Raw genomic sequence first — 13,862 nt, 5'->3', positions numbered from 1 at the left:
CTTAGAATGTCTCTCCTCTATATTTCCTGTCTCACAGGCTGGAAGAATGCAAGAAGTTCTGTACTATCTCCAAACCTCAAACGGTAGCAGAATCTTCTCAGCTACTTGCCATCTTCCACTGCAGTTGTCACTACACTGTAATCCAGGGGTCCACAAACTAGGGCCCATGCCCCTCCCAAGGCAGCTACATCCCTTTAGCTGGGGGTGCTTTCCACCCTCAGGAGCATAACAAATTGAAGTTTAATTTTGTGTATTGTTTAATAGACTGCTAAATTGGCCATGCCCACCCAGTCACATGACCACCCAACCACACCCACCCAGCAGGTCTGGTCCTCCAACAGTCTGAGGGACCGTGAATTGGTCCCCTGTTTAAAAAGTTTGAGGACCACTGCTGTAATCCATAATATTAGCTAGAAATTAAAGACATTTCTCTTAATGTATTTCTCTTTAGGCCTCTGACTTGGTTTCCTTTCATGCCTTGGTGAGGAATCAGGCAATCCAGGCTACAATCTTGCATCTTTTCACCTGGGAACAATCTCTACTGCACACAATCATACTGCCTTCTGAATATTCCCATATGCCTGTTTAAGAATCAATTGCAAAATGTAAAGCCAGCCTAGTAACCATCATAAGGAATTTGGTCACAGTTAACTGTGTTAACTGGAAATGCCTTATATAAAAAGGGAGATTTTTTTAAAAAAGTACTTTTGTTGGCTCACTCAAATATCTGCCTTGGCAAAAAGATGGGCAAAGAGGAAAAAAAAAAAACATTGCTACTAAGCCAGGAATAGATCACCCCAGACACATGAATTACTTCCTTGTTTGCAGAGTTTAACAGGATACAGACTCCTACCTGTCCAGCCATGTCAGCAGAGCCTTAGCAGCACCAATGAGTTCTACCACGGAGGTAAGGAATTCATTAGGAGGTTTGCGTGAGCTATTTCCATCGTAGTTTGAACTCTTCCTCCGGGTGCCAATGTAGTTTTGCAGATTGTTGGATGCAGCTCGTAATTTAAGAATCAAGTTCTTCATGTTGTCTGTTTCAAGGCCATAATTCTACAGAAAAGAGAATATTTTTTAAAAAATGAGTGTCCTGGTCCCTCAAAATGTTCACTGAGTGCCCAAGGTGGAAGCAAAGGTAGATTATTGGGAGGCATCTATCATGCTCCATAAACCTGCATACAAGGTAGTCCTGAACTTGCAACAGTTTGTTTAGTGAACGTTCGAAGTTACAACAGCACTGAAAAAGTGACCTATGACCATTTTTTCATGCTTACAACCATTGCAGTATCCCCATGGTCAGATGATCAAACTTCAGACGCTTGGCAACTGACTCATAAATATGACAGTTGCAGGGTCTCAGAATCATGTGATCAGCTGGTAACGGAGAAGCCAGATTTGCTTAACAAATGGGTTACTAACTTATCAAGTGCAGTGATTCACTTAACAATTCTGGCAAGAAAGGCCATAAAATGGGGCAAAATTCACTAAACAGTCTCACTTAGGAACATAAATTTTGGGCTCAATCGTGGTCGTAAGATGAGGACTACCTGTATTATCTGAACGCAACTCCTTAAGTGGTACACATCTTTTCCAATGATGTCACTACAGCTGTGGGGAAGGGCGGGCACAGATGCATGATTTACAGGAAAGATGCAGATGTGTTAAGGTACCACCCCTTAGACACTGTGAAATACCATTTAGCCTTTGAAACCAAAGAACTGCACAGCCTACACTCAAAACCATCTCATGAGCTGGTAATCAAACTTATATCATGTATTTTCAGACCTTCTACATCAGGGGTGTCAAACTCGATTTCATTGAGGGCCGCATCAGGGTTGTGTTTGACATCGAGGGGCCAAGCAGGGGTGGTCAGGGTGGGCGTGGCCAGCTCAACATCCTACAGCCTGCACACAGGTCTCCTGGGCTCCGTTTTTGGCTGCAACAGCCTCCTGCAGCCCTCTGCCAATGTAAAAGGAGCCCGGGAGGACCACCGGCTGCCTCCCGAGCTCAGTTTTTGCTGACATAGGCACCGCGGGCCGGTCCTTCACTGTTTCCAGGGTGGCCCTGCGGGCCAGATCTAAACACCCTGTGGTCCAGATCCAGCCCGCAAGCCTTGAGTTTGACACCCCCAGTTCTACATGGATTGATTTGGTATTTTAAAGGTGGTAATCTAATATCTACTTCCTTGGAAAAAAACTCCTCTGAATTTAATAGGACTCACTTCTAAACAGTTTAATTTAATTTAATTTAATTTCGAATTTATATACCGCCCTTCTCCCTGAGGACTCAGGGCGGTGTACAGCCAAGATAAAAAACATAGAATACAAATATTAAAACATTTAAAAGTATATATAAAATTTGGCCCAAAAAATTAAAAATCGCAGACTAATTAAAAGAATTTAAAAATTTTAAAAATTTCTTCTTAAGCCAACCCGGCTTGCTGAAAAAGATAGGTTTTCAGGGAACGACGGAAGGCATTGAGGTCCTGGATTCTTCTTATCTCCGGGGGCAACTGATTCCAGAGGGTGGGAGCCCCCACAGAGAAAGCCCTCCCCCTGGGGGCCACCAGCCTACATTGTTTGGCTGATGGCACCCTGAGGAGGCCCTCTCTGTGGGAGCGCACGGGTCGATGGGAGGTCATCGGTAGCAGCAGGCGGTCTCGGAGATAGCTAGGCCCTATGCCATGGAGCGCTTTAAAGGTGATAACCAACACCTTGAAGCGCACCCGGAAGACCACCGGGAGCCAGTGCAGCTCGCGCAGGAGTGGTGTTACATGGGAGCGCCATGTTGCTCCCATCACTACCCGCGCTGCTGCATTCTGGACCAGCTGGAGCCTCCGGGTGCTCTTCAAGGGGAGCCCCATGTAGAGAGCGTTACAGTAGTCAAGGCGAGAGGTGACGAGGGCGTGAGTGACTGTGCACAGGGAATCCCGATCAAGAAAGGGCCGCAACTGGCGAATCAGGCGAACCTGATAAAAGGTCCCCCTGGTAACAGCCGTCAGATGTTCCTCCAAAGACAGCTGTCTATCCAGGAGGACTCCCAGATTGCGAGCCCTTTCAGTGGGGGCCAAAGACTCGCCCCCAATAGTCAGTGATGGAGTCAACTGACTATATCGGGATGCCGGGAGCCACAGCCACTCAGTTATGAATAGGATCATCCTGCCAAGTCAGCAGTTGAAAATTACCAATACTAGAAATGCTAGTTTTAATAAGTTAATTAAAATCATACTTTTCATTTCCAGTATATGCTATTCCAAACATTGTCGTATTAAGTCTTTTTACAAGGGAATAATAATATATGCAATTCAATGATGTGTTTCTATTACTGCATGTCCCCATGCATATTATTACATGTAAATATTTTTATGCTCACATCAAAAGATGCTCACAAAGAGAGTTAGCTAAACACAAGCAAACAAAGCTAGTTTAGTGCTAAAACTTTTCAGAAGCAGGAATGCCAATTAACTGATAATATTTTGGATAGAATATTATCAGATTTATAGACATAGATTAATCACAAATTCCCTCCTGCTGCCCCCACAAAAAGACATGAGGCACTACACTGTATTCTTGCTTTTCTTTTTAAAAATAAAAATAACATTTAAAAAAAACCAGTTGTATGTATGCTCAGGCATTCAGTTTAAAGAGGAAACTAAATAATTTATACTTGTCTCAGCATTATATTTAAACATCCTTTTAAATCAGAGAACTTGATTTAAATAATTTCACAAAGTGCTTTCAATCAGTTTTTGTTCATCTATTTGACCATAATTAAGTTGCATTTCATATATGACATTTGATTGATTGATCAATGCACACTGCTTCAGACACTCACATATGTTTAAATTCATCCCTGGAGGATGAATGTAATCTTCTTAGGGGGATTAAAATAATGGTTATTAGTTCAAAATCAGCACGACAATTCTGTCACCCAAAATATTTTGTCTCAAACTACAATATGGGCCTCCATGAAAGAAAGTACAGGAATATGTTAGAGAGAGAAAGTAATACTTACATTTTTTTTTCTACCAAACTATGCACGTCTGCATTCTCAAGTGCAAAGCAGGGGTGAAATGCTCCCGGTTCCAACCGGATCACCCGATCCGGTAGCGATGGTGGCAAGCGGTTTGGCGAACTGGTAGCAAAATCTCCTGCCCCCACCCACCCACCCAGCTGAGCCACACGATCATCAGAGGCTTTTTTTTTTAACTTTTAAAAGCATTTGGCTGAAGAGGTTGTTAAAAAAATGCTTTTAAAAAATAAAAAAAAGCCTCTGATGATCACAGCTGAGCCGCGCGATCATCAGAGGCTTTTTTTAAAAGCAATACTTTTAAAAGTAAAAAAAAAAAAGATTGCACGCCACAGCTGATCACCCCCCCCCCTTGCGCGCTGTTCTACTTACCGTATGTCTCCTTTGGCGTGCACTGCGCACCTCGCATTTGGTGCATGGTACACACTGCACATGCGCAACCAGCGAACCGGTAGTAAACCGGTTCAGATTTCACCACTGGTGCAAAGCGTAAACACTAGAAAAACCATCTTAAACCTATGGTAGTTTTAAAAACATCTGGGGCATGTGGGCTGAAGCAGGTAAATCTACAGGTACCCACTCCAACTAGTAATAATTGCACCAAGGAGCAGTTAGGCACTAGGGGTTAACTATATAGAAATAGCACTTAGACTTATATACCGCTTTACAGCCCTCTCTAAACTGTTTACAGAGTCAGCATATTGCCCCCAACAATCTGGGTCCTCATTTTACCATTTTACTGACTTCAGAAAGATGGAAGGCTCAGTCAACCTTGAGCTGGCAATCAGCAGAATTAGCCTGCAATACTGCATTCCAACCACTGCACCACCTTGCCTATATATGGCTAAACAGAAGTTGCCTCTTTCCTCTTTGGCAGGATATCTTTACTACTGAGTTTGATCTTAATGTTTGTTTGTTATGTGCACATGTACTGGCAAATGCATTTGCTAAAGTCTAAGTAATAAGTAAAAAACAAACACAGCTACACATGTAGAGAGGTTAGATCAGAGGCGCACATTTGCTTGTGTATATAATCTTCCATCATTTTCATTTCTCTTTATTACTAGTCATGCTTTCTGAAAGTAGGTTTTCTTTCTTCAGGGTACAATTAAAGAGCAATAAAAGGTAAAGATTCCCTTGAATCAAGTCAGTTCCTTTTTACCTTACAGATATGTCCATGTAGTTTGCTTGGTATCAATTTGGAAGTAGTGGGCTATTACCATCTTCTAGAATGTTGTTTACAACTTTCCAGGACAGCCTGCAGATTTGGGCCTTGTGGGTGGTCTCGCATCCAAATAATAAGTAAATTATACTGCTTAGCTTTTTCTGTATCAGCCAAGTGTGCCCAGGCTGTTATGGATTAATCCAGAGGTCTTCAAACTTGGCAGCTTTAAGACTTGTGGACTTCAACTCCCAGAATTCTCCAGCCAGCATAGCTATGCTGGCTGGAGAAATCTGGGAGTTGAAGTCCACAAGTCTTAAAGCTGCCAAGTTTGAAGACCTCTAGATTAAGCAATAAAAACACTCCAAACTGAATTGACCACAACCTCCAATCCTCTACCTAACCAAATTCTCTGATGGTAGTTCATCAGCCTTCTATTGGCTCACTTTCTGCTTCACATGTCAATCGTTGTCTTGCTTGCTTGACCTCCACACCAATGATGATTAATTAACATGGAGTAACTTAGGTACAAAATGGTCTAAATTAACATTATTGCCGGAAGACACTTGAAGCCTTTTCCAATGATCAGATCTGCTGTCTCACTGTGCACCTAATTCTTTGGAATTAAAAGCTGACTCGGCACCATTGTCCCTAATAGCATCTCCTACATTAAGTTTCTCAGGGAGAACTCCCTAGCTATCTCAGGAGCATCAGCAATGGAAACAGCACACCTAGAGTGACATTTGCAGAAAAGAAAGAGTGGATGAATGGTTGCACCATGGAATTATGGCAATAGCAGCAGTGAAGCAGATTTATTTCTTCATTTTTATTGGGCCTGCAGTATAGCAATAGCATTTAGACTTACATACCGCTTCGTAGTGATTTACAGCATTCTCTGGGCAGTTTGCAATGTCAGCCTATTGCCCCCAACAATCTGGATCTTCATTTTACTAACCTCGGAAAGATGGAAGGCTGAGTCAACTTTGAGCTGGTCAGGATTGAACTCCAGGCAGAATCAGCCTGCAATACTATATTCTAACCTGCACCACTACTTGGCCACTGAGCCAGGGCTCAGTAATTTCACTCGTATTATTCAATAACTATATGAAATTTCAGGACTGATATTTCAGGAGTGAAATATCATTGGTATTCACTGGTCTTCAACTACAGACAAACCTGGGATTATATGGAGATCTTGACTCTGCAATGATAATAATAATAATTTGTGATAATTTGAGTCTACATAGGTCAAACCAAAATCAGACTGAATCCCTGAAAGGAGGAGGTACTGCCTCTAGGTGATCAAACAGATTTCATCTTGATCCCTAAATCAGTTCTAGACGAAGCTGCCCTAACCTTGAAAGAAAAGATCCTTGTTTTGGGAGTCCTCCTGTACCTGCAATTACTGCTTGAGCAACTGTGTATGTTTTTTTCTGGATGAAAACTCCCTAGAAATTATTCATGTTCTCATCACTTCAAGGTTAGATTATTGCAACAGTCCCTACATAAGGCTACTTTTAAAGATAGCCCAGAAGCTACAACTGATTCAAAATTCAGTGGCTTGATTAGGAGATTCAGCCATACTGAAGTCATTGATTACCAACAGGCTTCTGAGTCAATTCAAAGGACTGATTTTAACTTTCAAAGCATTAAAGGGATTGGCACCCGTGTTTTAGCAGAGTCATCTAGATAAGAATCTCTGGTCAAGAATCAGCTCACCCTATGTATGTGTCCTGAGAAGGGCACTTCAGATCTTCAACTCGTGTGAGTTAAAAAGCATAGAGTCCAAAGACAACCTCTCTATACCTTACTCCCTGAAGTACAAGGGGCTCCAGCTTTACTTGTACTTCATAATGCAGTTAAAATCATCCTGTTCAAATGGGCTCTTGGTATGAACTATGGAACTGGGCTATATTTGTAATTGTTTAGGCTCTTGTTCCTTTATGGTTTTATTTTTTAGTTTAGTTTTGTGTACTCTACTATATTGCGCTGTTTTGAAGTAGGCCTATTCATTATATTAATATAAATAAATAAGTGGTGGTTGAGAGAAGAAAGAAACTGTAGCATTCAGACAGGAATAATGTGTGAAACAAGCCCTTAAAATATCTCTTTGCTCAACAGAGAACTCCATGCTCATGCTGAACTCCATCGTTTTCATGGTGAAAAGTCTGCAGAGTGTCAGAATTGAGTTTATATGCATGTCCTCAATCCACTCTATGCAAAATATGCCATTTCTAGAAATATTTTCCCCCTTATTTATGTGGGCAGTTGCATAGCACATCTCAGAAGCTCAATACACCTTTTCATCACACGGAGAAAAACACACACATCACTGGGAACACACGAAGGTCAAACATTCCTGTCTTGTTAATCATTAATCCAAGTAACTGTGGATCAAGTTGCATTTGACAGGGTTTCCGTAAAGCTTATTAGAATTTACCCGGGCATAATGCAGAGGGCTGTAATGCATGTATCTGATGCATCTTACCAGACAGGACAGTGAAAAGTGGACATTGCCTTTTAATATTCAGTGTTTTAAAAGATAGCCAGGAAAAACAACCTGCACCCCGTGTGATGTTGTTGTTGTTGTTGTTGTTGTTGTTGTTGTTGTTGTTGTTGTTGTTGTTATTATTATTATTATTATTATTATTATTATTATTATTTAGCAGTTACAAAGCATTTCAAAGCTGCAGGCTGAACTCAGCAGTTTGTATTATAGTCATCCTTAACAGTCAACCAGCCATCAGTGTATTGCTATTATTTCCACTCTCTCCTCCCAAGGGAATGAAACTAATTTTCCCTTAAGGCCATCCGTGGGTAAGTAGGGATTAGCAAGATAACACTCCAATCCTCTTAAATTTCTCATAGAGGTTCTTAGAAGGTAGGGAGAGTTATGTGGCCCTGAATTCTTTCTGTCTATCTACCTACCCACCCACACATCAATTACCTTCAAGTTGATTCTTTTATCAACTGCCTAGACAGTCTCTTAAATCTTCTTGGCAAGATTTTTGCCTTCTATCTTGGGCTAAGAAAGAAGGTCACCCAGGGCCAAGGTCACCCAGCTGGCTTAGTGTCTAAAGCAAGAGCAGAAAACACAGTCTCCGGGTTTGTAGTCTAGTGCAGGGGTCTCCAACCTTGGCAACTTTAAGACTTGTGGACTTCAAATCCCAAACCTCAATTCTGGGAGTTGAAGTCCACAAGTCTTAAAGTTGGAGGTTGGAGACCCCTGGTCTAATGCCTTAAGCACTGCACCAAGCTATCTATCTTAATATATACCCACTTTTTCAATTGTTCAGCAGACGGAATAGAGTTGAAGCTGGGCAGGAGTGGCCTACACAATTTTTGGGAGGAGAAACTGAATAGACGATTTCTTTGAATTTCTCCAAGGGGAGAAGATGCCCCTTTAATGAGGATAGTAACCCCACCACTGAAAAACCCAATGGGAAGAACCACTGTACATCTTCCAAGCCAGGGAAGCAGGTAAGCCACGTTCTGCTGGACAGGTGACTGTACAACGACTGGCAGGACATCAACACAAGCTCTTGACCATCTCATAACTAACTAAATCCAAGAATGCTGTTTATTTTTCTGAAATTCCATTTCTCCAGCTTGAATGGCCATTCATAAGAAAAAATGCAGAATTTCTCTATGCATATTAGATAGATTTAACCTAAACGATATCAATTATTGAACCAACTTCAAAACAGATGAACAGGACATCTTGTACATGGACAACATTTGATAATACTTCTACCAGAACTGATTTATCACTCACAGAACACATCTCCAATGATTTGTGTGGCACCAACCCCAGTGTGTTCTAAGCAGGAGATAAGAACATTTCTAATTCTACAAATTTTTTGGGAGCTGGTCTTTCTTGCTGACGCAAGGAATATGAATCACAGAGTGGTTTGACGTAATAGTAACTGTAAATTTAACACAGTGTTTCTCAATTTCTGCAACGTTAAGTGTGTATGGACTTCAAGCTGGCTGGGGGAAGTCTAGAAGTTGAAGTCCACACATCTTGAAGATGCAATGGCTGAGAAACTCTGGATTAGTATCCTTTCTGTTTTAGATTAATGACAGCTTCTCATCATCCAAACTTGGACAAAATGTGTTTAATTACAATGATTCAGAAAAGGAAACCCAGTTCAGACTATAGTTTATGGGAGTACTAGGTGTCTTGTCATTTTCTAGTATTTCTAAAAGGAGCATTACAACAGGACAAGGACTCTTGAGTGAAGAGGAGTTGGCTTACAAACATTTGTTTATGTTCTCATCAGGCGCTCTACCTCTGAACTTTTTATAAATTTAGATGTTCTTCATCATAACTTTCTAGAAAACAAAAATGGAATGTGATTACAGCCTACCAACTCTGGAAAAAAGAAGAGGAAGAGGAAGAGTGAGCTAGAATGGATCAAGAGAGGAGAGCAAGAACAACCTCATCCATTTGTCTTCTGGTAAATGAGCATTTTGTGACTGCCCATGACAACTAGTTCTTCTGAAAATGAGTAAACCTCAACCCCAATAGCAGCCATTTTATGAGGGCATCCAGGAGAGCTAAAAAATTTCAGGCACGGATCCATCTCAAAATAGCTGTCTGCCTCTAAAGTAATACAAAATGACTAACTTATACCACACCAGGTTATAGCATAGCTTCTTTTTTTTGTGGCTTACATTGAGGGTTCAACTCGGCCTCTGTAATACAAAAAACATGGTTTATGGCTTGGGCCACTATGATTTGTTCAATAAACAAAATCATGGATATATATGTATATGTATATCTATATCTATATATGTATATAACTCATGAATTCTGCTTTCCACAGGAGATGGAATGGTATTTCGACTAATTCTGCCTAATGCATTAAGCAAGAAAGATTAAGTTGAAGGGCCAAATTGAAGAAGGAACACTACTTTGACAAATGCTGGCTTCTTTTCAATCTATATCCCTGAATAAAAACTAGAACAGAAGAATGTCCTATGATCAGGGGTGTCAAATTCAAGGTCTGGGGGCTGGATCCGGCCCATGGGGTGCTTAGATCTGGCCCATGGGGTCGCCCTGGAAAAGCAAAGGATCGGCCCACAGTGCCTCTGCCAGGGAATTTCCGCTGGCAGAGTGCTCAGGCCGCCACAGGCGCCCCCAACACTAGTGACATCAAGCTAGCCATGCCCACCCTGGGCCCCCAAGGTCAAACCCCTGCCTGATGCGGCCCTCAATGAAATTGAGTTTGACACCCCTGCCTTAGATGGATGCCATAGATATTATTCAAAACAAGATTGTATTCAATAATTTCAGTATGACAGGCATATGTTTAATCATATAACCCTAAACTCCCTTACTCCAAATGGAGAGTTGTATTTATTGAAAATTGCCAGGTTAAATATGTTTCCTTAGCACCCTTTAACCCAAATTATCTGCAATTGTGTAACTGCAAGGAATGGGATTGATTTAAGTCAATAGTTGCAAGTCTAATGCATCTGTTACAGAACAAAAAGCATCTCAAAGCTTCCAGTTGATCAAGTGCAAATTATTTCTGTCCTAGTCCTCTGAATGTAATTTGCAAAGGGAATCCAAAGCTCTGCCCATTCTAAGAATACACTTAAATGCAAGAGGTGTTACATAATAAATGGAATGCAGCCGATTAAGGGCAAAAATGTGATGAAAAATTCTTTCCCACCATTCTCACTGGTGAAACCGTATATGCTTTTGGCACTAGCTCCCAGGATTGAACAAGCACTTCATCCAAATGTATTCCTACCGTGAAATAAACTGCACAAGCGCAACAGCTATTAATGAAAAGGGTGGGGGGTGGGGTGGAGGAAAGCATCTTACTTTAAATATTTAGAGACAACCCTGTATAATATATATTTTTGCATGAGGGAAAGAGGTGAAAAAGTCATCCGTGAAAGATTTCCCTTTTCGATGAACTTGCTTTGTCATAAAAACTGAAAAGCTCCAAACCCTTTCCAGGAAAAGAAAATGATCCTTCCCAATCCTCAAAATACACAATTCCCCATATAAACACTTCCCAGAACCCCCTCTCCCCGTCAGTGGTGAAATCTGAACTGGTTTACTACCGGTTCACTGGCTGCATATGCGCAGTGTGCACCACGCACCAAATGCGAGGTGCGCACATACAGTGCATGCGAAAAGGAGACATGCGGTAAGTAGAACAGCGCGCGAGGGGGGGTGATCAGCTGTGGCGCACAATTTTTTTTTTTACTTTTAAAAGTAAAAAAAAAGCCTCTGATGATCGCGCTGCTCAGCTGGGATCGTCAGAGGCTTTTTTTTAACCTTTTAAAAGGTTAAAAAGGTTAAAAACCTTTTAACCTTTTAAATTTTTTCTACAACCTCTTCGGCCGATTGTGCGGCTCAGCTGGGCATGGGGGGGGGGGGGCAGGGATTTTTGCTAATTTCTCCGAACCACCTGCCTCCATCGCTACCGGATCAGGCAATTTGGTCTGAACCGGGAGCATTTCACCCCTGCCCCCGGGCCTTCTCACTCACGCATTACTTAGAACATGGAATGCAAACTCCTACATGCCTTCAATAGGATAGCCCCTTTATAATAGATGAACAAGGTATGACAAACAAGATATGACCAAATCACAATCCCTATCATCCCTCACCATTAGGCCAGCTGAAAAATGCTGGAAAGGTAATATTTGGAGGCCCGTTAGCCACCCCTGCTATGCACTCCATAGAAAACTCAAGATTTTCCACGGTCATCTTCTTTGATTTGAATGGGAAGCATTCAGGAGGCTATATGAATTAATATCTGAATGACTGGATAATGCATGTATAACAACTTCTCCATCCAGTTAATCCACTTGCAACCATAATACCACCCTAAGTGTAAAAAAGATATACTGATTACATTGAGAAAGGATTTGGCAAAGTTGCTCAACCTTTCTCAGCGCAATCAGTATCTCTCTTCTGACAAATATTATTCAAGCTGAGAAAAATGAGAAAGGATGACAAGGTCAACAATGCATCTCGATATTGATTTTATCAACTGACCAGTGCACAAAGGAGATCCACAGCCTCTAAAACAAGCTCTTGGTGTCCAATCCGGGTGACCCCCAATTCTTCAAGATCCTGGTGGGAAATCTGTAACAGCTGAGCACCGTTTATCTTCTCTCGTTCAAACTTTTGGACATACTGCTGAAGACAATCATCCAGACCTACATTAAAAACAAAAACAAAAACAGAGTCTATGTAATTGTATTTCTTTATTTAGTTTTAATTTAAAATCATGCACATCAAATTTCCACACAACTCTTACCCTGGTTAATATTTAATATTACCTAAATAAAACATTCCGTGTACCTCTTGTGTCAAATTAAAAACACTTTAAAAATGAAAGCAAGAGAGGCAAAAAAATAATAATCATGAAAGCAGAGAAACACAGTATTTTTTAATACAAATGTTACTTGGGGGGGAGAGGGGGAAGCTTACTTGGGATAACCTTGTTGGATAATTCTCTAAGTGTCCCATATTCATATAGCCCTGCACCTTTCCTTTGTCTCCATTTTATATCACTTCTACATCTACCTCCACTACTTTCATATACAGGTACTGTGTTTCCCCAAAAATAAGACCCTGCCTTATATTTTTTTAAACCCCGAAATAAGTGCTTGGCTTTATTTTCGGGGAGGTCTTATTATTTTGGGGCACGTTGAGCAAGATGGGGCTCCTCTTGCCATCTTACCTGATTTCCAGCCAATTCCCTAACAGAGGAATTAAATATTTTTGGGGAGGGCTTATTTTCCGGGGGGGGGGGAAGCTTATTTTAGCGCATGTGTTCAAAAGCCGATTGGGCTTATTATCAGGGGATGTCTTATTTTCGGGGAAACAGGGTAGTCTTCGACTTACAACCATTCATTTAGTGACTGTTCAAAATTACAACGGCACTGAAAAAAGGTATTTTTCCCCCCACACAACCATTACAGCATCCTCATGGCCACGTGATCAAAATTCGAACGCTTGGCAAGTGGCATGTATTTATTATGATGGGTGCAGTATCCTGGGGTCATGTGATCCACCTTTTGCGACCTTCTAACAAGCAAAGTCAATGGGGAAGCCAGATTTACTTAACAGCTGTGTTACTAACTTAACACCTGCAGCGATTCATTTTAAAATCTGTGGGAAGAAAGGTCACACAATGGGGCAAAACTCATTTAACAGCTGTCTTGCTTAGCAATGGAAATTTGGGGCTCAATTGTGGTCATACATTGAGGTCTACCTGTATTACAATCAAATTGCACAGATCATGACATGAGGTACTAGTTTTAGTGATGTGATACAATGGAAAGTAATGAGAGGGACAGAGCAACCCTTGATTTCCAATTTCCAAAGTTGGCAAGAAACAACCTTCATCACCCGCTGTTATTACAGACTGAATTTTTAATTTTTAATACCAACAAATACCAAGATAAGAATAGAACATCCAGTTTTTCTGGTCATCCAAGGGGCCAGACCACAGCATTCTCACTCATAAGGAAACCAAAGGGAAGTGAACTTTAAGCAGTGATGGGATTTAAAGGGCTGATTGCTGGCATTCTCTTCCCCAATTAAGTATGTTAATAAAACAGGAAGATTTCAGTTAAGGACCTGAACTGGGTTGCTTGTGAATAGTTTTGTGATTCCATCACTTCAGGTGTC

At 41.2% G+C, this 13,862-nt stretch overlaps 1 protein-coding gene across 1 annotated transcript in view; it reads right to left on the bottom strand.

Moving 5' to 3' along the window:
• CNKSR3 (CNKSR family member 3) overlaps positions 1 to 13,862 on the bottom strand; it is a 93,211-nt gene that overhangs the window by 41,001 nt on the left and 38,348 nt on the right. Inside the window, exons 2-3 of the mRNA XM_070932642.1 lie at positions 12,219 to 12,382; positions 854 to 1,056 (exon numbers count right to left, since the gene is read on the bottom strand). Of these exons, the coding sequence (XP_070788743.1) occupies positions 854 to 1,056; positions 12,219 to 12,382 (367 nt within the window). The remainder of the gene's footprint in view (positions 1 to 853; positions 1,057 to 12,218; positions 12,383 to 13,862) is intronic.

Source organism: Pituophis catenifer, unplaced genomic scaffold (assembly GCF_029215685.1).
Source record: "Pituophis catenifer annectens isolate HBS135680 unplaced genomic scaffold, rPitCat1.0.hap2 SCAF_1, whole genome shotgun sequence".
NCBI classification, from domain to species: Eukaryota; Metazoa; Chordata; class Lepidosauria; order Squamata; family Colubridae; genus Pituophis; species Pituophis catenifer.
This window is presented reverse-complemented; position numbering and strand designations above follow the sequence as displayed.